Source organism: Eucalyptus grandis, chromosome 2, assembly GCF_016545825.1.
Source record: "Eucalyptus grandis isolate ANBG69807.140 chromosome 2, ASM1654582v1, whole genome shotgun sequence".
NCBI classification, from domain to species: Eukaryota; Viridiplantae; Streptophyta; class Magnoliopsida; order Myrtales; family Myrtaceae; genus Eucalyptus; species Eucalyptus grandis.
In genome coordinates, this window is record NC_052613.1 from 33854055 (window position 1) to 33876656 (window position 22602).

Genomic DNA, 22602 nt, shown 5'->3' on the forward strand with positions numbered 1-22602 from the left:
CTCCCATCGGAGTCGTCAGATCCGATGGACACAGGGATAATTAATGTGAACAAGCAAAATGATCTCCAAAGCAACAGTTAAGACATGTATTTGATTTATTAAAATATACATGTATTTGTTTCGTTCACTTAGGAATCAAAGTTGGTGTAATCCTCAGAAGTCATCACTCGTTGCCACCTGGAATTTGAAAATTATTACAATGGCTCACTCCTCTGCGTCCATCTTTGCTTCAGTGGATTTCACAGCCATCCACTTTTAGTTCACCAAAGTAGAGGGAAGCGTGTGGTACGGTTCATCATCACAGATGGAGAAAAAAATGGCAATTGGAAGAACAGTCAAATGAAAAGCAACTTGAAATTGGATTGCACGCCATTGGACTAAGGGGATATTTTCACCTAGAAGAACCTAATACTCAATTTTCCACAATGAGGATGAATGTGATCCATCAACTGCATACTTCAGTTGAGGCGATACGTTCCGATTAATCCGGTGTTTGGAAAACTTGGACTTCAGATAGAGTAGCAAGTCCTTATGCCTTGACTGCTTTCTCTCCAGCACCCGGATGTGGCGACAAAGCCAAGCCACTCGACTTCTCCCTCCTCCAGCTGAAGAACCGAGCGAAGAGAAGGACCGAGATGCACCGTGCGCATCCTCTTCTTTATCAGACAGAACATGTGCCTGGTAATTCAATTGATCAAAGAGCAAAACAGAAATACCATTCAAACATTTGAGGAAAAAACTTGGGTGATTTTATGCAAGTGTAAATCTTGCTTTCTCGAGAATTTACATGTGAGCAACTCGAAATGAAAATGCCAAGTAAGGAAAGAACTTTTTGGTAAATTTGATTCGGATGAAGATAATAAATACTGATTCCAGTGAAACCCTTGAACATACTGAGACAATTGACGGAAGTAAAACCACTAGCTTATTGGGAAGAAATGGATGCCACTACCTGAAAGACGTCTCAATCATCTTCATATATGAACTCGCCTTAATCTTGCAAATGTATGATAAATCTCGGACATAGCAATGGAACTTCATGGCACAGAGCAGAAAAACCTGATAGATATTTAATCTGACGACAGCTGCTGAATTAATATTCGAATCGAAAAATATAGGATGGCATTTAGGCCTCAGAAAATCGCATAACTTAGTCTTCAAATAAGAACCAGGTTTTCCTTGCCAACGGACAGCAAGAGCAGAACGCAGATGGGTTTTTGATACCTGCTAACAGCAAAGGGAATTACTCCACTAGATAATTAGAGTTATCATGAAAAGCTAGTACTCCATGAAAATTCCTGATGTGCTTTTTCCTTTCTTGTTAGCAACTTATTTTAACACCTAGTATCAGTAAAATACTTGTCGTATACTGATGCAATAAAATGGAAATAGCCCAATTGCATACTTACCTAAGATATTGATCACTGCTATTATGTGATGAAAAAACAGAACAATCTCTCATTCATGCAAAATATCATGCAAGTAAGCAAGATATTGCATTTGCACAATATAAATAAAATAAGAAGCATTAGACATACATGTGGACACGACGCAGCTGCGATGGATAATCCACGACCAGCTGATGCTTCCTTCGTGATTTACAAGTTTGCTAGAATTAGAAGTTTCACTATCAGTAACTTTTAAGTCTCCTTAGTTATTCACACATAATAATTATCCCAAAGGCATAAGAAAACCATGCAGCTATAAGATACACCTATGCACCAAAACCTCTTCACTAGAAGCACAATCCCAGGATAATAACAAGCCAAAGGAATAATGAGAATATAACCTTGTGTAATCTGCCTGAACCTCTAAACTGGCACAGTTTAAAAGCAGGCCACTCCATCGCAGAAATGAATTACCACTTCCATCAATGAAAACCCTGTGAGATTGAATCCCTGACTCGGAGTGGGTACCAACATCAAAATTCAAAGAGAACTTCTCCTCATTCATAATGCAATTATAATCCCGAAATCCTCTTTTGAGCCTCAAGAAAAACTAGCGGCCTGTCTTTTTGAGGTCGATATAAAAAGAATGTCATCAATAAATCTGAGAAGCAGAAAATTAGGATGGGGTAAATTATCCATCTCCAAGATAGTAACTGCCTCAGAACCAGAAATACCCTGACAACTTTGTCTTGTAGAAAAACCATCAGTGGCAGATTCAGGAGCCTTTTCCAGGAAAGGAAAAACGACACTTCGTTCAAGATGCCCATAGTACAATGAGCAAAGAAGAGAGGATATAATACTTCCTTGAGGGATACCAACACCTTGTAGATAGAAGTTTTTGTCAAATTGTAGGACATTGCGCTTCACATGCTCGATTAGATTAAAAAAGAGCTCTTCTCGTTTTACAAACCTGCTTTCCTGATGCATCAAAAGGAAGAACGTGAGTCATGTAACTTCCTTCAGGAACAGAAAGACAAGCAGACAAAAAGAGGAATAGATGTGCTCAATCAAGGATCTGACCTCAGAAGAACCAATTTACAGGACACACAGGAAACAGTTTCACAAAATACATTAAAAAACAGATAGTTGGAGTACTTCCAATCCTCCTACGAAATACTTTCCTTTCCCAGTCTCCGAAATTTATTAAGTGCAGTTCACCTGGTTTACAGGAAATTCATGGTTCAGAAAAATCAAGCATCAGAAATGAGGCTGAATTGACTTCCTAATGCTCTAGGGCAAATGCCAAGTGTACCGGCTGAGGAAAATTCCATGCATCATTACTTAGAAAATGGTCATAAAGGAAATGGACTCAACCTATTGTCTGGGTTTACACTACCATAAACTGATTTTGGATATCAATTATGATGTCCAAATAAAATGATCAACATGTAGTCTTTTATCCATTCTTATTGCTTTTCTCCCAGTTGCCCTCCTTTTCTTAAATCTTCTAAAGAAAATATAACATAGAAAAAGGTTCCACTTCCACACAGTAATGGTTTTATTGGTTTAGCCAGTTCATCCAGTTTTGTGAGTTATTCATCAAGTCTAGGATGGCAAATTGAACTGGACTGGACCAGCACTTGATAATCAGTTAAATAAAGTGCAGTCTAATTTTTCCAAACAGTGTTCTCCTCTGGTCCAAATTCCCTCTGCTCCTTCCTTCCTCTCATACTATCTTTGTCCTTATCAGGTATGTTAGAAAGTCCAATCCAAAGACTTAAACCAATAGGTGGAGGGAGACTACATGATTATAAGGCCAATTGGAACCCCTTAAACAAGTGAAGTGAGATATTTTAACGCTCCCTTCTGATATGCAAACCAAACTGAGAACGGCGAGTGGAAATGACAATAATAGAAGACCTCATGGGCAAAATAAATCGGGGCGGAACCTGGCCCTAATATCATGTTAGAAAGTCTAATATAAATGTTTAAAACGATAGGTGGAGGAAGACAACATACATATAAGGTTTATGAATACCTCTTTGATAAGCGATATGGGATACTTTAATAGTGAAAATAGTTTATCACTTGATTAGATGACCACAAACGACATAATTCCTGAAAAAGAGATACTGTGTCATCATGAAACTACTCCAAGCCATGACAATGCAGAGCATCACTGACAAGTAATTGGCCTATAATGCAATATATCAAATGTTCCCTCGTGGTTTAAGAATTGAAAGAACTCACAAACTCTTCAAGGGAAAATGACCAACCTCTAAGTTAATATAATACCAAAACTACCAGCTCCAGAGATAAGTTTATTGTAAAAAAGAAGAAAATAAACAAAATAAAAGCCAACAGGAAGAGATGCAAAATCCACAAGGGTGACAGCTTGAAGAAGACCCATACTTTATGACAAACCACAACTTTTTACAGGGGTCTGGGGTCAAGTTGGAACCAAACAGTAATTTGACAAATAGGTAGAATTCAGTCCAAGACTAACCATCTGAACAGAGAGCTCAGCTGAATGGTTAAAAGATGCGCAGAAGCTGGACGACCCCAGTTCGATTAACACCCAGTACACCAGATATTAGTTATTGCCCATTGCTCCAGGTTGTGTCAGTAGGCACTAAAGATATTTGTTCAACTAAAAGGTGAGTGTCCCCAGTGCATAGTGGCAAAGGCTATGGCTTTAAATCTAAGGTCCCTGATTCTAACACCAGGAGTGCATCATGATACCTTTTTAAAGGAAGACAAAGTTGAATGACTCAGTTTATCCACGCCGATTTGACCATTTCATCAGGTCAATACCAACTGAATTTGGTTTTGGACCAATGCCACTTAATGGTTTGAACTGGTCCAACTTACCACTTCTTGGTCCACCCAATCAAACCAGCCCCTTGGTCTGGTTATAAAAACACCAGTGTAAATATCTTTCTTTGCACAGCCCGTCCAATTTTTGATAGGGGTGGACCACTCTTTAAACAGTCAAGAAAGTTATATACTGATAAAGAACCCACAGTATCTTAAGTACGCCTTTCTCCGAAAAGATGAATGACATTTTTCTACTGGAAATCAGAGTATGTGTAATTGGATGCATCATCAATGAATATGGATGAACAACTACAAGCCTTCTCACAGAATAAAATTGTGCTTTCTACATTCAAACTGCACGAAAGAGATACAGAAAGGAAGAAAAACCTACATTCAAGATACTCTAATGAACCTAAGCTACTCTCATGAACTCCCAATTATTAAGTGATGATACAAAATGACATCTCCGACAAATGAAAGTTTCATGCAACTTCATGGAAACATGAACTCTGTACAAGTGCAAGTTCATGTTAGTAATGGAACTTACCGCTCGTGCTAAATTAATCATGGCCTATGTACATTGACTAAGAATACCTTGTAAAAAGTGGATTTCAACTTCCATATCTATGCATGGCCAAAAAAGTAAATCCATTTCTTTCATACTGTCAACAGCTATATAAATTATAAATTTCTTGGCACAAGAAAATAGCACACCAACCAACAAACCAGCAAAACAATTACATGGACCAACACTGAAAAGCAAACTAGTGAGCAGGACATGGAAAATTTGTGCAAATCCTAAACAGGCGATATGGCATTAGATAAAGCGGTAACTTATCCGACTTATCAGCTCATAATTTTTTTAAGGGGTTAAAATAAACTGCCAGTGTGACTTTCCTGCATCTGATATACCTGGTTTGTAAGAACACCATGTAATGAGCTGGAGAAGAAACAGGAGCCAATTTTCTTGGTCCAGTGCGAATATGTTCTCCAACCAAATTTAGATTATGATGAACCCACAATGCTTTCTTTCTGAGGACAATTTCAGAAGACTCCTCCAAAAGATAAGCAGGTTCTGTTATTACATCTTGCAATATGCTTAATAGCTTATCTTGGTTGATAGAGTCAAATGCTTTGGATACATCAGACACTACAATGAACATATCAGGTAACTTTGTTGCACCATTCTTCATACCAACCAAAAAAGGGCAAAGCTTTCTGTAAACATCGTTGTAGTCAAATACTGATGACCCTAACTTTTCTGATTCTTCAACCTTCAAACTTTTCAAAACAGCGTGCATATCACGGAGAACACTATTCGCAGATCTGAAATGTTTAAACTTAACTGCTTTTTCCTGAAACTGCCTTGTAATCAGAGTTCGGCAACATTGATCATTGTAATGTGACTTCCTTGCTGGAATAGAAGATGAAGCTTTAAGGTTTGCAAGCATCCTCAAACCATTTTCTTTTGGACGAAATCTAAGCTTTGAGAAACCAAAAGATCTTCTGCCCAAAATCCTTCTAACAGACCCATCACTCAAGCAAGTGTAGCTCTTATCTTTCAAGTGGCCCATAACTCTGCTTGACAAACTCTCCCATATTGACTTCCGAAAATAAAACACATCCTGCTTTCCATGTTCACTTTCAGTGACATAAAGTTGGCCTGCACCAGTGGCACAACTAGACATGAAAAGAACCAGTAAATCCATCTTTCGAGAAGTGTATGTCTCAGGATTGACATCATTTTATTCAGTTCATTGCTTCCATTTCTATATATGTCTATATTCTCCCCCACAGCATACTGAAGCACCTGATCATTGGATCGAATAGAAAGATCCTTGAATAGAAACATAAAACTTACTGCTTGTAACTTATGCATACATTGCTTCAGAGAAAATTGCTCAAATCTCCGCAGTTCAATGAATTTGTAAATGTTTCTCCTCAATTTTCTCCAATTAATAGGAGCACCTAGTAGTTCTACAGGAACTATACTCCTACAAACAGCCCATATGAATGCCACGACCTGACTCTTTGAACAATATGACTTCAGTTCCTCAAACTCAGTAAAATTTCTTTCGAACTTATTTTCATGACACTTCAAGTCATATCTGGGTAGCTTATCAACAAATTCAAACCCCTGAAAATGACAGACATTTAAAAGAAACCATGTTTCTATTAGAGACCACAAGGAATTTCAAAATCATGGATTATGATACATACAATTTATTACAATAGAGAAGTATGTAAAAGGAATTTAGCAAATAAGCTCACAGGCGATCGTCGAAAACAAACAGTCAATTCAGATTAACGACTAAACTATGTTCTTGAAAACGGGTATGGAAAAACATTCATATTCCGTACAAAATGGGAGTTTCCAACACTTACCTCATTAAGGTATCCCACAAAGCTCAAATGCAGGCTCTCAATGGGCTTACATACATGTACTCTTCCATTTACAAGCTTAAGTTTTTTTGTTGGATTTTTTAACATGGTACCACAGCCAAGTCTCGCCCCATTACTTCACATACGAGGCTCCCTGTCTATCAATTTTTACGTGTCATTTTCAATCTAGTTTGCACATGAAAGGGGTTGCTCAAGCATCCCGACATCGCTTGAATACAGGGTTTCAATAGGTTTTAGAGACATGCAGTGTTCCTCCGCCAGATATTTAAACTTTTGGTTTCTCCTTCGCTACCTCTATTAGCAAAATACTTATGTTTTTGCATATAATAGGCATAAGTACATGATTTTGACAAAACTTTTTTTCCTGCACAATTCTAAACATACAGAAGAATGCTTGTTCTTTCTAGTAAGTGATTTATGGGTTAAACAGATATTGTACTACACTTCACTGAAGTACTTTTTTTTTTTTTTTTTTTTTTTTGGTAAATATATCACTGAAGTACTTTGATTTCTAACCTAGCATATCTATTTTTCAGTCACGAAATTATGTAACATGTCAAATGTCATGTATATACAAATCATTTCGTTGACTAGTGGCCCAAGGGCACTCGTCCAACAACCAATTGAGGAAATTATACTATTCCCAACGCACTCATTAACACAATACCATTCACAAGACATTGATCATATCACACCAAATTCAACCAAATAAACAAAACACATTCACATAATTTTGATTTCTCATTGGATAGATGAAAAAGAGTGACAAAAATTTAATTTCCAGATGTCCACATTTTTTAATATTTATTTGATTTACATTAGCGAAAATTCAAATTTTCTCGATTACTAGCTACTTAAAGTAGAGTCATTATCCCACCAATATCTCGAATCATATTGATTTTTTCCCCATATATTACTATCAAAGTCGGTTACAACAGTATGCTTTTGGAAAGCTCACCTCTTTGAACATTAGGATACATAACTAGCAAAAGTCAAAGCGATGCATCCTTGTAATTGCAAAGAAAACTATTTCTGAGTTTCACACCATCTTTCTCAACATCACAGCTAATAATACAAGGATTTCAGACCAACTAAACTACCATTCCCAAGTTGGATCAGTTTAGTAATACTCTGTGAGAGTTTTTTTTTTCTTCATACCTGAAAAGATAATTCTAAAGCTAATGATAACTAAAAATATATTGCCAGAAGCTCCAGTAGAAAGCCTAAGATAGAATGACTTGAAGAAGACATAAAGATCGTATCCAAATACTTATTGTGACAGAGATTAAGGCAAAATGCACAAAATGTTGCCTGTTCTCCAATAATGACTAAAAGACCATCCACATAAACAACAGGAAATTTAGGAGTACCGAACCTCTGATATGGAGTGAGCATTCCCCAAAGCATCTCGAACTGATGTAGGAGGAGGACAATGCTTATCCAGTAATCTTGAATACTGGCAACATTTCTTCTTGCGAATTAGGGTCTTAAACAAGTGAATCATGGAGTGGTACCTAGGGAACCTCAGGAAGAAAAGAAAATTAAAATGTGATAACACTCACACCAGATTAATGTATCATTATAAATGCAATATTTCCTATTTTCCCTCCAAAGTCCAAAGATATAGCTTGTTGAAACACGTCCCATCATAAATGCATCATCTTCTTATATTCCTTCCACTTGTAGGACTCTGTAACTCTGTCGAAACTCTAACATAATGCCCCAGACATAGTATATAATTCCAGTTCATTGAGCAAACTACCCACTTCACTTCATCCATGTTCACATGACAACATTCAGTTTCTAAATTCTACCACTCTATGTGCCAAACAAGTCCAAAGGTCATCCAAAAATTGAAACAATATTAAGGACCATATGGATGGTGCACCCCTCCCTCTTCTTTCTCCTCTCCATATGGAGAGAAGTATAATATTACTTTGAGGTAGTTGACAGTGACAGGCTGTAGTTTCCTTAGGAAATTAAAGCGTCTGTTCACCTTCAAATCGAATCCACTCTCAAATATGAGACTGCCTTCAACTAAGATACCAGGATGCGCTCCATGATAACCATAAGAAGAAAAAAAAAAGGTATTTTTAACTCCCATCAGCATGTTCTCGTGCATTGTTCTCCCTAATTGCTGAGAGAAATGACAGCATAGCAATGGAACAGGCATCTATTGAAGCCTCCTCATCACCAAAACTTCTGTTTATTCTCTTTCCAAAGTGAGTTTTACTTTTTCTACTTTATTTGTCCTTGATGTCGACAAAGCTTTCCACCTAGAACTATGTCCAATTTTTTTCCCATAAAAAGTAAGAAAATAGGACCTTCTCATATTGATCACCAATGCTCACACTAAAAGAAATTTCTATATTTGCAAGTCTTGATAGTTGATCTTTTTCCTTTGTTTAAAATTTTCAAGCACATGCTTTTGGAGATAATGATGAGAGTAATGATTTATTGAATCATAGTAATTTATTGAATTGATGAAGCTTTTGGCATCTTATGATTACAGCTAGTACCATATTCAAAAGTATATCTTATATGTATTGGCAAAAAACTGTAAAAAATAAATAAATAATAATTAATTGAGAGATTAATGATGAAAAACATTTAATAAAAAATAGAAAAGATTAGAATGCATCTAGGAGCATCATAATGGCCATTGATTTAAAATTTGTGGATGAGGAAGTGGTGAACAAGATTGAATCTTTTTTGACTTATTTATATTTTAGATACTACTGCTATGACTCTGAAGAATGAAATAATGTATGTTTCTTTTAGTTCATAACATAAATAAGATGTCAAGGTAATGATGGAGCAAGTAACATGCACACTAAATGGAGAGTTTCTTCTAAAGAGTATCATCATGCATACAGTATTCGTTCCCTTGTTCATCATATTTAATTGGCAGTAGTTGGAGCAGCCAAATTAGTTAGCTTTCTTAGCAAAGTTTATTGTCAATCTTAGTAGTTATAACAACAGAGATTTCTTAGCACCCAACTTTAAGAAAAATTAATAGCACCACACAGCTAATGCCAATTCGAAGACAAAGATCAAGACAATCAACATAGTATGCATTTCCATTCACCTTGCATTTAACTTGCTTCATCATATCCTTGACCTCTTGTCCTCTTTACATCAAGGTTATGACCAAAAAACAGGATTAGTTCATTCTTCAAAGTCATGTCAGTAAAATCTTTAGCATGGACAAAATCTAAAACTTTGTCTTGTGCACAACACTCTCTATCTGAAAATACTAAAACAATGGTCATATGTTCCCTCCCAGACTCATCACCATCTTCATCGATAATTATTCAATACTTTTCACCACCAATCTCTTCGCAGCTTTTGCATCTTCTAGCCAAAAATTTATAAAATCTACTTTTGAATGCTAGGATATACTAAGCCTTACCAGGATCATCATCAAGCACACAATTGACAACTTTCCATTGGTAAAAGTTGAATCTTTATAATTCAATAGAGTTATCACGATTCAATGAATTATGACTGTTATCAATTCCTCCAAGAAAACATGCTTGAAATGTGAACCACCTGGCAGCATCAACTAGAGTCTTAAATCAAAAACGGTTCTTTGCAATTAGAGGATCTTTTGTTGAAGACTATTCTCGCATGTTGAGATTGATCCATCAAATTATCACAAGTTTATACCAATATTCTAGCTGGTTGAGACGTACTCCAATAGAAAGAGCAGTCTTTATCATTAACTATAAATGCATCTACGCCAGATTTAATGATCAACTAATTATTTAAGGCATAACAAAGAAAATAAAAAGGATATCAGAAAAGGGATATCAGAAAGGACCTTGCTTTTCATATATGGTCATCCAATTTATCGCATTGATCAATGGATTCCTTACAAATTGAACAATGTAATCACAAATCAAATTCTAAACAAAAAGCATCTATATCTTTCTGAGTTTTAAGAAGATATTGCTCGAGTAGTGGACTTACTATTTGACATAGCAGATGATGCAATGAATTTTAAAGATTAATTGTTTTTTTTTTCCTTTGATAACTGCATCAATAGAAGGCTTTTCCATATCAATCTCACCCTAGATTCTATTTCGCTTATCACATTAATAAAAAAAGTAGTCAAGAAATCACATACATTAAAAAAAAAATCACATACAACAGGATAGAAAATTCAAGACTTGCAAACATCAAAATTTCTTTGCAATAACTGATGGCTACAAGGTGGTCCTGAGACTTGTGGGTGTCAATCTTGGACTAATGGAAACAAGTAAAAAAGCATTAAAAGAAAGATAAAACTGACAGAGGATGAGGAGACAAGTGTCAATGGAAGAAGACAAATTTGGCAAAGATAGAAATGAAGAAAACCGAGGTGCCTCCAATAAATTGTACTTTCTATACAATTAGAGAGAGAGAGAGAGAAGGACACGGAGAGCCTGGGAGTATGCACTGATACGATGCTAAAAGTAATCTTTTAAGTTATGGAAGAAATCTTGGTGACTAGGTTGTGATAAATCTTAGATGAAGGCAATCCAATCATGCCTTATATATCCTGCAGTGACATGCATGTTGAAATCGTAGCAAAATAAGCAATGCATCAACCTTACTGCGATATGCAAAAAAAAAAAAAAAAATTATTGTTCACTGGCACTGCAAACATATGGATTAAACCAATGCAATAAGGCCTAGTTGTTTGCTTACAGGCATGTGGATCCACCAGGACAGAGAGAACTGTCATGTGAGCACGTGTTTGACTTGGTGTCAAGATCTATATTAGACAATCCAAATAATTTTTGGAGGAGAATAAGCGAACCAGCTGCACTAGGCTTCAAAGTATTTAGAATATCTGCAGAGCATTAAGAATAGCATGAGTCCTTTACACTAAAAAGACATGGATCATTGCACGTTACTACGAATCAATAAATTTTAAGTTTTCAACTTGTATTTGTATTGCATACATGTATCATCCGAATACCAACTTGCAGCTGATCAAGCATTCTGTAAAACAGGCTCAATATAGTGACAAAACACTCTCAGTTACATTTCAGAAAATGGATTACTAGGTGGGATGGGGTAATGGAACGGAAGAAGAAAGAAAAACAAAATGGAAAGGCATTCAATCTCCTATCAGCTACGACAGATATAATATTGGAGTGACTGGAATTCAAGATTGTCCTTGAAATAAACTATAAGGAAGAAAATGAAAGCACTTTGAAATTAGTAATATATTCACATATAGAGCCCATGCTCGCATATGCCAAGGAAATGCAAGAGAATGATATACTACAAGCTAGTTTTCACAAGCATCCTCAGGACCTTCATTTTAGACGGAAATTACGGAAATACCAGGCAATGTATGAAGGACAGGCACAGGGGAAAGGGCAAGACACTACCCAGAAATGCTCTCTTTCCTACCTATTCATAATTAAATGAGCATCGAAAGGGCTGTAGCAATAACATATCGACCAATTGGCAACTGGGAGGCATGAGAATTAAGACAATTAAGTGCAAAACAAACCAGAAAAAAAAAAATAAATAAATAAAACAAAGCAAAACAAAACAAAAAAACAAAAACAAAAAACAAAAAATAAAACAGCTCATCGAAAGACTAGAGATTCATTGTTAGTGGTATCACACAGTGTTCTCCAGTTCAACTGGAGGCAACAATTTTGTGAAGCAACCTTGTCTAACCAAAACACTTTTACTCACAAATTTGAATGATAATGATACTGAGAAGGGAGATAGATCATATATAATGGACTGCTTTATCACCTTTGCGCAACAAAGCTACAAAGAGGATTTTCCAGATATAATAACTCTGTTAATTTACGATCCTCATACACTAGTTTGTGTTGGTCCTCTTGAAACTAACTTTACCCTTCTGACATAAAATTTTTGTGCTCTCTATTGGAAAACAACTGTATCTGGAACATGGTATCACTCTGTATTTTGGCAGAAACTTCTACTTATATGTCCAGTGTCATTGGCAATTGACCAAATCTTTGTTAAACTGCTCTACTTAGTACCCAAAGAGCACAATAGCATTCTATTAAGATGTTAAAGAAGACTGGTCTCCAATTTTCAGCTAAATTTTGGTGGGAATATGAGGTATAGAAATGCTGGAATCGTAGAAAGGGTCTTCATGAAATGCCAAGTGATTCGTTGCAAGATGATATTCAGAGTTTGTGCAGAAAAAACAGAAGCAATGAAAATGACAGCCTTGATCAATTATTGAGGTAAACTGATAGTTATCAGTGCTGTTCGCACACAATTAAAAGTCAGTGACAAGAACAGACTTAATCAATTTGTATCCAATTATATAAAAAGCAGTGGATACTATATTCATCATCTGGAGTAGCTTTGACAAACATAAAGACATTTCCAGAGAAGAAAGGTACAAGAAGGATACGTTTTCTTGGAAAGCCTGTCGAAAGTGATGATTCCAGATCATAAAACATATCTTTTCTTTGAATTTGAGTGCCTTTGGCAAGTTTTTCAACTCCTACCAACAACTGACAGCAAGAGCACAACACTGGCATCTGCAGACAAAAAAAAAAAAAACTGAGTAATACACACTAATATATACTCAACATGCTTACGCATGAGCACTGAGAATATGATTAAAAATATATAAGCAAAGCATAACGGGATATAAATTGCCTATTTGCAAAGATTCAAAGCTCAAACCCCATCAAATAGAAGACAGCAGACAAAGGCAGTAAGTGTGAAGAAAGAGCACAAGACAAATCCATTAAAAACTACTCAGGCTCTACAGAGTCAACGAATTATGTCTAAATGACATCATGATTAATTGAAGGGCCTCAGTGAGTCACCAAAAAGCATAAGACAAAAAGCATCAAAAGATATGCTATGACAAAATTTACATTCCCCTAAGCCAGCCCATAGTGATAGCTATTATGATTCCATTTCCGTGGAAAATCCGGAGCTCATTAATGATCAAAGATCGATAAGAAATATAATCCTTATCCATGTCGTTATGCTGCAGATTACATACAGCAAGTAGAACTGCTGTCAACACAACCCATGTATGCATTTAACTTTCTTTGAAGGATGAGAATTGATCCCCAACATTCTTTGCGGATATTCCTCTCCTTTACCATCTAAATGGTTCATACATATAGAAAAATACCTTATCATTAGCAAACTTTTGTCAGTCACAATGCCCAACATATATTTTATTACAGTAAATAGAGTAGGAAAGACATCCATGACTTAACTTATCGACGTTTCATCATAATTAATAAGCACCTTTATGTATGGATAACTAAAAGTAGAAGATGATTCTCCCCGATAACTCCCAGCAAGATTATCTTGATCAGCACATACTACTTCAGAACAGACCACACCACTTCCATGGCAATCAATTCTCCTTTTCTTTCCCCGACGCTGCCAGCTAAATGGTCTTCTGTGCTTTCTGACCTTTGATACAATCATATTAGAGCTTCCTTGCAGAACCTCACAGAAAGATTCATCGCTAGAAGCAACACGATCAGGGACGATTATCTGTAATTCCTTGTTTTTCTTTCCATAGTCTGAGGCATAGCTAGAAGAAATTAAGGATGCACCACGATGGAGTAAATTAGTGGATTTCTCCATCTCTGAGGATAATTTAACATAACCAGCTCTTTTTCTCTTCTTTCGAGCTCCTGAAAACAGATCAAGATGTAATGGTAATTCAGTATGAACTATCACACTCTTGTGATAGAAGACTAAAGATCCTTTGAAAGAACAATCAAAAACATGATTGTTGAAGGATCCAAGAGATCAGCAAATAAAAAACAAGGAGGGGAAAAGGGAGAGAACTAACACCAACTACAGTTTGATTGAGAATGAGGCAAGTTCACATATAAATTAAACCATCAGAATCTTGCACAAATGCCAAACCAATAAAACTGTTCAATATACTAATTTGCATAGTGAAAGATCTGGTTTTAACTTTCAGAGTGGAGAACTATCTATGGATAACTTACACATTTTAATGAAAAAAAAAATGGAAAAACCAAATCTTCTGTATATATTTGTCCAGTAAACTCTATAACCAAAATTCATCAAATTGAAGCTGGACATTCCTTAGAATACTGATGTAAAAACGTTTTTTGGTATTGTTCCTGGTACTAAGTGCTCAAATTGGCCATGAACATAAATGACAAAACACTATGACAGAAGATAGGACAACTCAGAAAACTGTGAAACCATTCCTGATGACCTCTCTTCTTATGTTGAAGACTTCAAACAAAATGCACAGAACTCTCATTCCCTTCATTGTCATCTTTCTTATACAGCAATTTTCCTAATCTTATGTCATGATTAGCATTTTTCACCCCTTAATTGGGTCTTCCTCAACCCATTAGGTCATTTCGAAACAATAGAAAGGGATGTTCGATGAAGCATTAGTGGACCTAGAGGCTTGTGCCCCCTCCCCCCCCCTTTTCTCTTTCTCCCAACCTCAAATTTTTGGTCCACCACTGCCATGAAGGAAGTTAGCTAAAGCATTAATTATAAAACTCCCGTTGAACTCAACAAGTTATCCTATTGGAACAAAGAAGTACGTTGAGAGTGGGATTCTAGTGAATGCTTCAACAGCCTATTGTCCAGTTTTGTGATTGGAAGTCCAGCCACCTGAAAGTGTTTCTTACAAGGGTATGGCAAAAGATTGACGCACACTTGAGCAAGTACATCATTACACTATCACCAACCTGCAGATAAGAATGTTCAGTTAATCCAAGGTCCCAACTACAATTATCTGATATGGTTAAACACCAGAACCAACAACAGGAAGGCAGAAGAAGTTGAAAATCCACTGATCAGAATATTGCCATGACATACCCTTTCTAAGAGAAGGCACCAGGCTGAAGAAGTTAGAAGCTCAACAACAACACTAGAATGGTCATCCTGTCAACAGAACTTAAAATTAATTGGTATAGAACAATCTAGCTTGACTGGAGAAAGTCTTAAACTTATTAAGCTTTATTTTAAAAGAAACGAACGACAACCATCAAACAAGAAATACTTAAAATTGATGAATAGAAAAGCTCCCATCCTCAGATCCCGGCTTGCCACACAGGGAGAAGGACAGGTAAAAATTCATACCAACGATTTGTTTATCTCCTAAGAAGACATATTTTGACTTAATTATTTCCAAAACTATGTGGCACAGAGAGAGAGAGAGAGAGAGAGAGAGATGAAATAAATAAAAAAATGGAATATTAAGTCCGCCAGGGAAAAAAAATGACTTCCCGCAATATGGCAATACGACTTTAGAAAACAATGCAGTGCCACAAGTAACACAAATATTAAACAGCAAGCTCTGAAAATAACGGAGCATGAAACTTGAACCAAGCTGAAGGTTGCTAGTAGGAGCAATAAAAACATGATTGCCTTCACAATGAAGAACGGCTAATTACCTTACTAAAGCCATTGGATATTACATTGCCAGATGCTGAATTCTCAGAGAACACCACCTCGATGGTCCTCAGTACTATCTACAGGACGATTAAGGACTAGTTATGCATATACCAGAAAGCAAAAAAGCCACTGCGACAAGAGGCGATCGAAACCTGAAAGGTGAAAATCAGCACAGAAGTACATTTTGACCGATGACAACATTAAATATCAAACCTTCAAAAACTAACCCATCGACGCTGCAAGACATTGCTGTCCATACTTTTTTGAATCTACTTAACTGAAATTCCTCGATATAATATTCAAATGGGACAACTTGAAAACACCAATAAGAGTATAATTACGTAAACATACATAGCCGTTCTTCTCAAGTCCCAAACACAGAGAAAAAAAAACCATACAAAAGCCGCAAAGGGTTCATGCAAGTCCGCGCCTTTTGCACGAAGCTAACGCTAGATCGACCTGAGAATGCATCTACAGTGGAGGGTCGTGACGTGCACGGCCGTACCTGACGCTGGGACCAGCGGGCGAGAGGACTCAAGTCGGAGAGTGGAGGCGCGTCGCCGCCGACGACGACGAAGCACCGGGTGAGGAGCCTGCGGTACTCGGCCGGATCGTCGGCCCTGAGGAGGAACGACGCGACCGCCGCCACTCCTCCGCCGCGGGCGCAGCCGAGGCAACGCCGCCCTCCGCACCACCGGCAATGCTCCGCCGCCGCCGGCGTCGGCGGCGGCGGCGGTGGCGGAGGGAGCAACTCGACGATGGCGTCGACGAGCGGCCGCGCGCGGTCTCGGAACAGCCGCCACAGAACGTGCGGCACTCGCCGCTTCCTCGGCATTTCTTGGAGTCGGCGGCGGTCCGGCGATGCTCTCCGGCTCTGCTGAAAAAAAAAAAAAGGGGGGAGTTTTTTAATACTTTCTGATTTTTTGTATCCGAGCAAAAATTTTATAAAAAAAAATCCGAATTTTTTAAAGCCCCTTTTTGTTTTTGAATTTTAATTAAGGTGTTTTTCCATGCAAATCATTATCTCATGTTAAAAGGGCGCGTTTGTTTGCGTTTGTTTTAAAAATTGTTAGGGAAGGAAATAAAAAAAAAAGTGTTTACATGTTTAACAATTTCGAATAAAAAAAGTTTGGTAAAAACATTGTCTAAAATATAATAAGAATAGAAACACGTTTGGTAATTTTTTTTATTACAAGCCACCACTAGCCCAAAGAAGGCTCAATTATATTACTTAGTGAGAGTGTGTTTGATAACCGATCAAATAATTTCTGATTATGCTCTTTTGTATCCCGAAAAAAAATGAATAAAAATTCATTCGGTAACTTTTTTGTACTTTTGCTTTCAAGAATGGATATGGAACAAAATTAAAATAAAAAATAAAAAAAGTTGCTTCTTTATTCTTAAGACAACTCTAAAATCAAATCTATTTTCTTTTTTTTCTCTTTTCTTTTCATTCTTTTTTTTACCTTTTCTTTATCTCCTCATCTTTTGGCCAACAACCTCGTTAAAGCACCATTAACCCCCAACGAGGTTGAGCCTCTTAGCAGTTAGGCAAGGGTCAATAGTTGGGCTTGGCTCAACCTCGCCAACAGTTAGGTGAGCTTGATCTCGCTAGATTTGGACAAAGTTGAGCTCGCCCAACTAAGGATTGGCTGAGCCTCGCCCAATCACCGAGAAACTTGGGCTCATTGGGAGCCGGCGATCAACCAAAGAATGAAGGAGAAGAAGAAAAGGAAAAATGAAAAATATAATAAAAGTATTTAAAAATAAAAAGAAATTTTAAATTGTAAAATAATTTGAGATCCTGCTAAATGTATTTATATTTCAAGATTAGAAATTGTGGATAATTACCAAATATTTTCAAATGTTCAAAAACTCATCTAAAGAACAAAATAAAATCATTTCTAAATAGAAATTATTCCTGAAAACATAATTAATGATTACAAAACAAGCCATGAATCACTTAATTGCAGCTATATCCGATCCAGAATACATAATTGACTTGGGGGTTTTTTTTATAGAGTGAACTTCATATTTATCCTTGTGTTAGAGATAATATTAAATTACAGGTAAGAATTAGCTACTGCTCAAACGGGAATTGTCCATTGGTGTTTCGCACCATACACTCTCACACCCAACCGCCAGTCGCCGTTGAGCACAAGGCATCAAGGACATTGAGCTCAAGCCCATGATACAAGCAGGCTCCGCTTATTATGCAATATGGGAGCTTGCTCTCTAGTGAATTGGTTGCAACATAGAAAGTCCTCCCAAAAAGGTAGATTATAATCTTGTAGTCTACCAGCACATGACCTCTCGATCTACAATTTCATTTGTGTATTTGATGTATTCAAACCGCGAAATTTATGGATTAATCATTAGTCAATTTTATCTGATGTATTCATAGCAACAAGAACAAAGAAAGCAATCTAATGGATGAAGAGGGAGGTGTCTCACAAACACCACAAGGTCTCTGCTGGATTTTCTTTCTTTTCGTTGTTTTATCAGGCCAGGGAACTTGTGCTGGATAAGTTGCTCTCCTTTGCTACTGAAGACAGTAGTTGGTACTTAGCAGAATTGCAGACACCGAGTTCTGCTGCACATCTAAACAATTACTCCTCTGTTAACATACCACAGTAAACAAACCCCGCAAAAGAGGAGTACATACGTCAATTTAGTAAGGATGTGATGTGCAGTTCCGCATTTGCAGCACAAAAGAAATATCAATAACTATACCATGAAAAGGATATGTTACAGTATCCATAATACATCCATTTCCCTAGATCTGTTAAAATAAAACTCTTCTATCTGCAAGTCAACTTTCACAGACCCATCGGCCTAGTCCAAAACCCTGTATGAAATGAATAGTGACAAGCTTCTGCTTCCCAAATAACTATTGGAGACCAAGCATCTGCAGGAGGTCAAATTCTGCACAGCCATAGTGCCTAAGAAAATGCTGATGTTTTAACAGCTAATATTTATGCACTCTCACTTTCGTCCTTTGGACCTATACTTGTGCACAAAGAATTTCATTCCATGTGTCTGGTATGCCGGGTAGGCACCAGTGCAAGCAATCCTTGACACCATCACTGGCTTTAGCACTGAAGCGAGATATGTGTCCCTCATCTCTCAATTCAGAAAGAGCAGTTATATCCAGAATTTTCACCTTTGTACCCCGGACAGCACTCTGTACTACCAAATCATTTGATTCATCTTGCGAAACTACGCTTCCTTTAGATAAGGGGCTCATGTTATCGCAGCTACCCCCAGTATTCCACTCTCCATTCAGGAAGTGCCTAGGTGAAATGGTTCTGAAGAAAGCTTTGAGACGTGGATGCGAAGGAAGCTGCGAGTCTACCCACCTCACAACACTATGGACCGTTAAATTTTTGGCATTTCCAATTGCTGCCAGATTTCGGTCTTCATTTGGCCTTCCATTGACATACATGACCCACTTGTTTGCATTAAGTTTGCCTCTGTTCCAATGATGTCCTGTGTTCAGAACTAGAACATCAAAGGTATCCAGAAATTTTCTCATGAACGCTGGAGGACGGTCCAAATGCATGGCAACACCCGCTGATGGATCAGTGATGTTTAAGAGCTCGAGATCGCAAAGGCTGGCAGACCAGTAGTATAATATAGTCGTATTCGTACTTCGCAACCGAAACGCCCAACCATCAGGACGAATGGCTCCAGGAGGAATAACAAGCCCATAATTGACTCCGACATCTTCAACATCAGGGCTCTCTTCTCCACCAGTCACCATACACATTAAAGATTGGAACTGCTGCCTCCCAAGTGAATCTCCTATAAATGCAATAGTTTTGTCCTGCATTCTGAACATAAAGATTTTTCTTAGACATCATTGGCAAAAACAAGCAGAACCTGAGCAATGCCAAACTTCCTACCAAACTGTGAGATACTATTTTCCTTTTTCTTTTTTGTTTTTAAGCAGAAGGAAGGGATAGCAGAAAGAAGGAAGCAGACACCTTTTAGTCAAATGAAAGAGACTTCTACATGGAGGAAAATCATATGATGATATCTAAGAACAGAAATCACGAATATTGAACATCTCAATTCCAGTAGGCAAAATATTTTTAACTGTATAGGACATAACATATCTTTGTTCCATGAATGTCGATAGTGCTAAGAGGAAGTGATTTTGCACAAGAAGAATATTTAATATGTAACATTGTAAGCTAAGAGGAAGGTATACAAGAAAAGAAAACCTTCTCAAGAATGAAGATCTCTCAAATTCAGGCATTTCACAATTTTCCGGCTGCCACCGATATCCCGTACGAAAAATCAGTTCTTTGCGTCAGCCTACAGGCCCACATCTCTGACAACCACTGCTTGCATCCAAACCCCGAATACAATGGTCTGCCCTTGTCTGCAACCCATCTCCCCTTAGCATAATTGCAGACTGCATCCATGAAGAAAAGCACTTTAAGTGAAAAAAAAAAAAACACAGGAATCTAGTACAATTTTCTCAAACCTACAAATCATACATGCTAAGCTTGGAGATTGAACTGGAGAATATGCCAATTAGTAATGACAGAAATAAAAAGTCCAACCAAATTCCTGCAGAAAGTAAAATAGTTTGATGTTTCTCATGTAGATCTCCCAATGCTCATCATAATTAAATTGGCTTGGAGAAAAAAAAGATTAACATAGGCCAAAATCTGAAGAAGTGTTCGTCAAGGACTCTCATTTTGATTATTCAACAAGCTATGTCTTCTATGTGCTAAATTTCAGCCGAATAGACATGTTAAAATCACTTGGTGCATATCAAAGCACAATTAGGCAATTCTTCCTTTGTTCGTATCACATAACAAAACGCAGGAATCTAGTACAATTTTCTCAAACCTACATATCATACATGCTAAGCTTGGAGATTGAACTGGAGATTATGCCAATTAGTAATGACAGAAATAAAAAGTCAAACCGAATTCCTCCAGAAATTAAAATAGATCGACGTTTCTCATGTAGATCTCCCCATGCTCATCATAATTAAATTGGCTTGGAGAAAAAAAAGATTAACATAGGCCAAAATCCGAAGAAGTGTTTGTCAAGGACTCTCATTTTGATTATTCAACAAGCCATATCTTATATGTGCTAAATTTCAACTGAGTAGACATGTTAAAATCAATTGCGCATATCAAAGCACAATTAGGCAATTTTTCCTCTTTCATATTACATAAAGCACAATACTTCAGTACTAACAACTGCAAAAAAGAAAGTTTGTGTGGTGTTGACAACTCTACAGAAGATCTAGATAAGTCAATAATAACAAAATACACCATCAAGATGGCTTTTTTTCTTACTCACGTTATATCTATTTAACTGGAAGTTACAGAAGTTTCTTGAAAGAGGGGAAGATTGAATGTGGTCAAATGCAGTTGAATTTGAAAAACTACAAAAAGTACTGACTCCGAGATCTATTATATTGACACATGGTCGCTCTCAATTCACAGTTTCCAGATATGGTACAAGCAAATACTAATTCATTTAAAAGCTAAAATGCAGTTGTGTGAATGTTTCTTTTGATGATCTTTAGGCATGACCCATGAACATAAAAGAGACATGTTGATAAAAGTTTATGGCAAAAAAATCTATAGATCCCACATACTTTTTCTTTAAGACATCACAATCATCACAAATTCGATCCAAAATTATATCATCAGGAAAGAAAACTACCTTTCCTTTTAGAAGAGGACTTGCTACGTCGAGCACCCTTTCCTTTAGGAGAGAGTGCAGAAGTAGACTTCTCCATTACCGAATTGTCGCTACCTTGTTCAGCTTTTCTCGATATTTTTGGTGTAACATTTGCATCTTTCTCATCAGTATGCTCTTTATGGTGGGCAGATACCATTGAGTCATTTGGCATATCAAAGATGAATTCTGAACAGTCCCAACACCACCACCAAGAGAAAGGGAGGAGCAAGAAAGAAAAGCATTGTAAGCAAGTTGGCAGAAATAAAAAGATAACAAACCCAAATTACCAACGTTTAAAAGACTGAAAGATAGGACAAATAAATCAAGATTCACAACAGAGTCACATCCAGCCTATTGAGAAAATTCACATGCTAATGCCTATGTAGAACATCACCAGAAATGTCTCATTTAAAATTAAGTTGAAAAGTGTAAGTGCAGTGCAACGCCCATCTATATTACTACACTGGGAGATTTTAACAGCAATGAGGAGTTTTGACGGAGTAACTCAGAAACCACCTAATTGAAACTTGAGGAGACTCATAGATATCTATTATTCTGAGAGCAAACTCTTCAAATTGTTTCAGTTTCCTCTCAAAAGATATTTGCACGAATAAATGTCCATTCACATCTCTTCTCATCATTTGGCAAGAGGAGGGATCTTACTTCAGCTATGATCGATAATCTTTCCTCTTGCAACGCCTCCCAAATTACTAACCAGGGGGCAAAGATGCATGCCTATATTGAAATCTAACTGACAGAAGAATTTTTGCCGTGCTTTATTAAATATTACCACAGATAAGCTATACAAGATTGGAAAGATTTTAAGAAGCCTGAGATCGTCTGCTGCAGGTCTGACAATTTTCTT

General features: G+C 37.0%; 2 protein-coding genes, 1 long non-coding RNA gene and 1 pseudogene across 3 annotated transcripts; all 4 read right to left on the reverse strand.

The window, feature by feature from the left end:
- Nucleotides 1-59: 59 nt before the first annotated feature.
- On the reverse strand, nucleotides 60-15265 carry LOC120290157 (annotated as a pseudogene).
- Nucleotides 15266-15271: 6 nt separating this feature from the next.
- LOC120290158 lies at nucleotides 15272-16112 on the reverse strand. Its single transcript, XR_005548004.1, has 3 exons — nucleotides 16025-16112; nucleotides 15447-15512; nucleotides 15272-15316 (listed from the first exon to the last, which is right to left on the reverse strand). It is a non-coding gene; the product is annotated as an uncharacterized LOC120290158 (long non-coding RNA).
- An 8-nt stretch (nucleotides 16113-16120) lies between these two features.
- Nucleotides 16121-16892, reverse strand: LOC120290659 (telomerase reverse transcriptase-like). Its single transcript, XM_039307013.1, has 2 exons — nucleotides 16531-16892; nucleotides 16121-16177 (listed from the first exon to the last, which is right to left on the reverse strand). The coding sequence occupies exons 1-2, from the start codon at nucleotides 16858-16860 to the stop codon at nucleotides 16121-16123; spliced, it is 387 nt and encodes a 128-aa protein (XP_039162947.1). The 5' UTR covers nucleotides 16861-16892.
- A 1581-nt stretch (nucleotides 16893-18473) lies between these two features.
- Nucleotides 18474-21894, reverse strand: LOC120290660 (protein trichome birefringence-like 16). The gene is given in 4 exon segments (XM_039307014.1): nucleotides 18474-19858; nucleotides 20252-20317; nucleotides 20319-20445; nucleotides 21720-21894. Coding segments are annotated over 4 exon segments (1197 nt in total). The 3' UTR covers nucleotides 18474-19029.
- Between the last annotated feature and the right edge of the window lie 708 nt (nucleotides 21895-22602).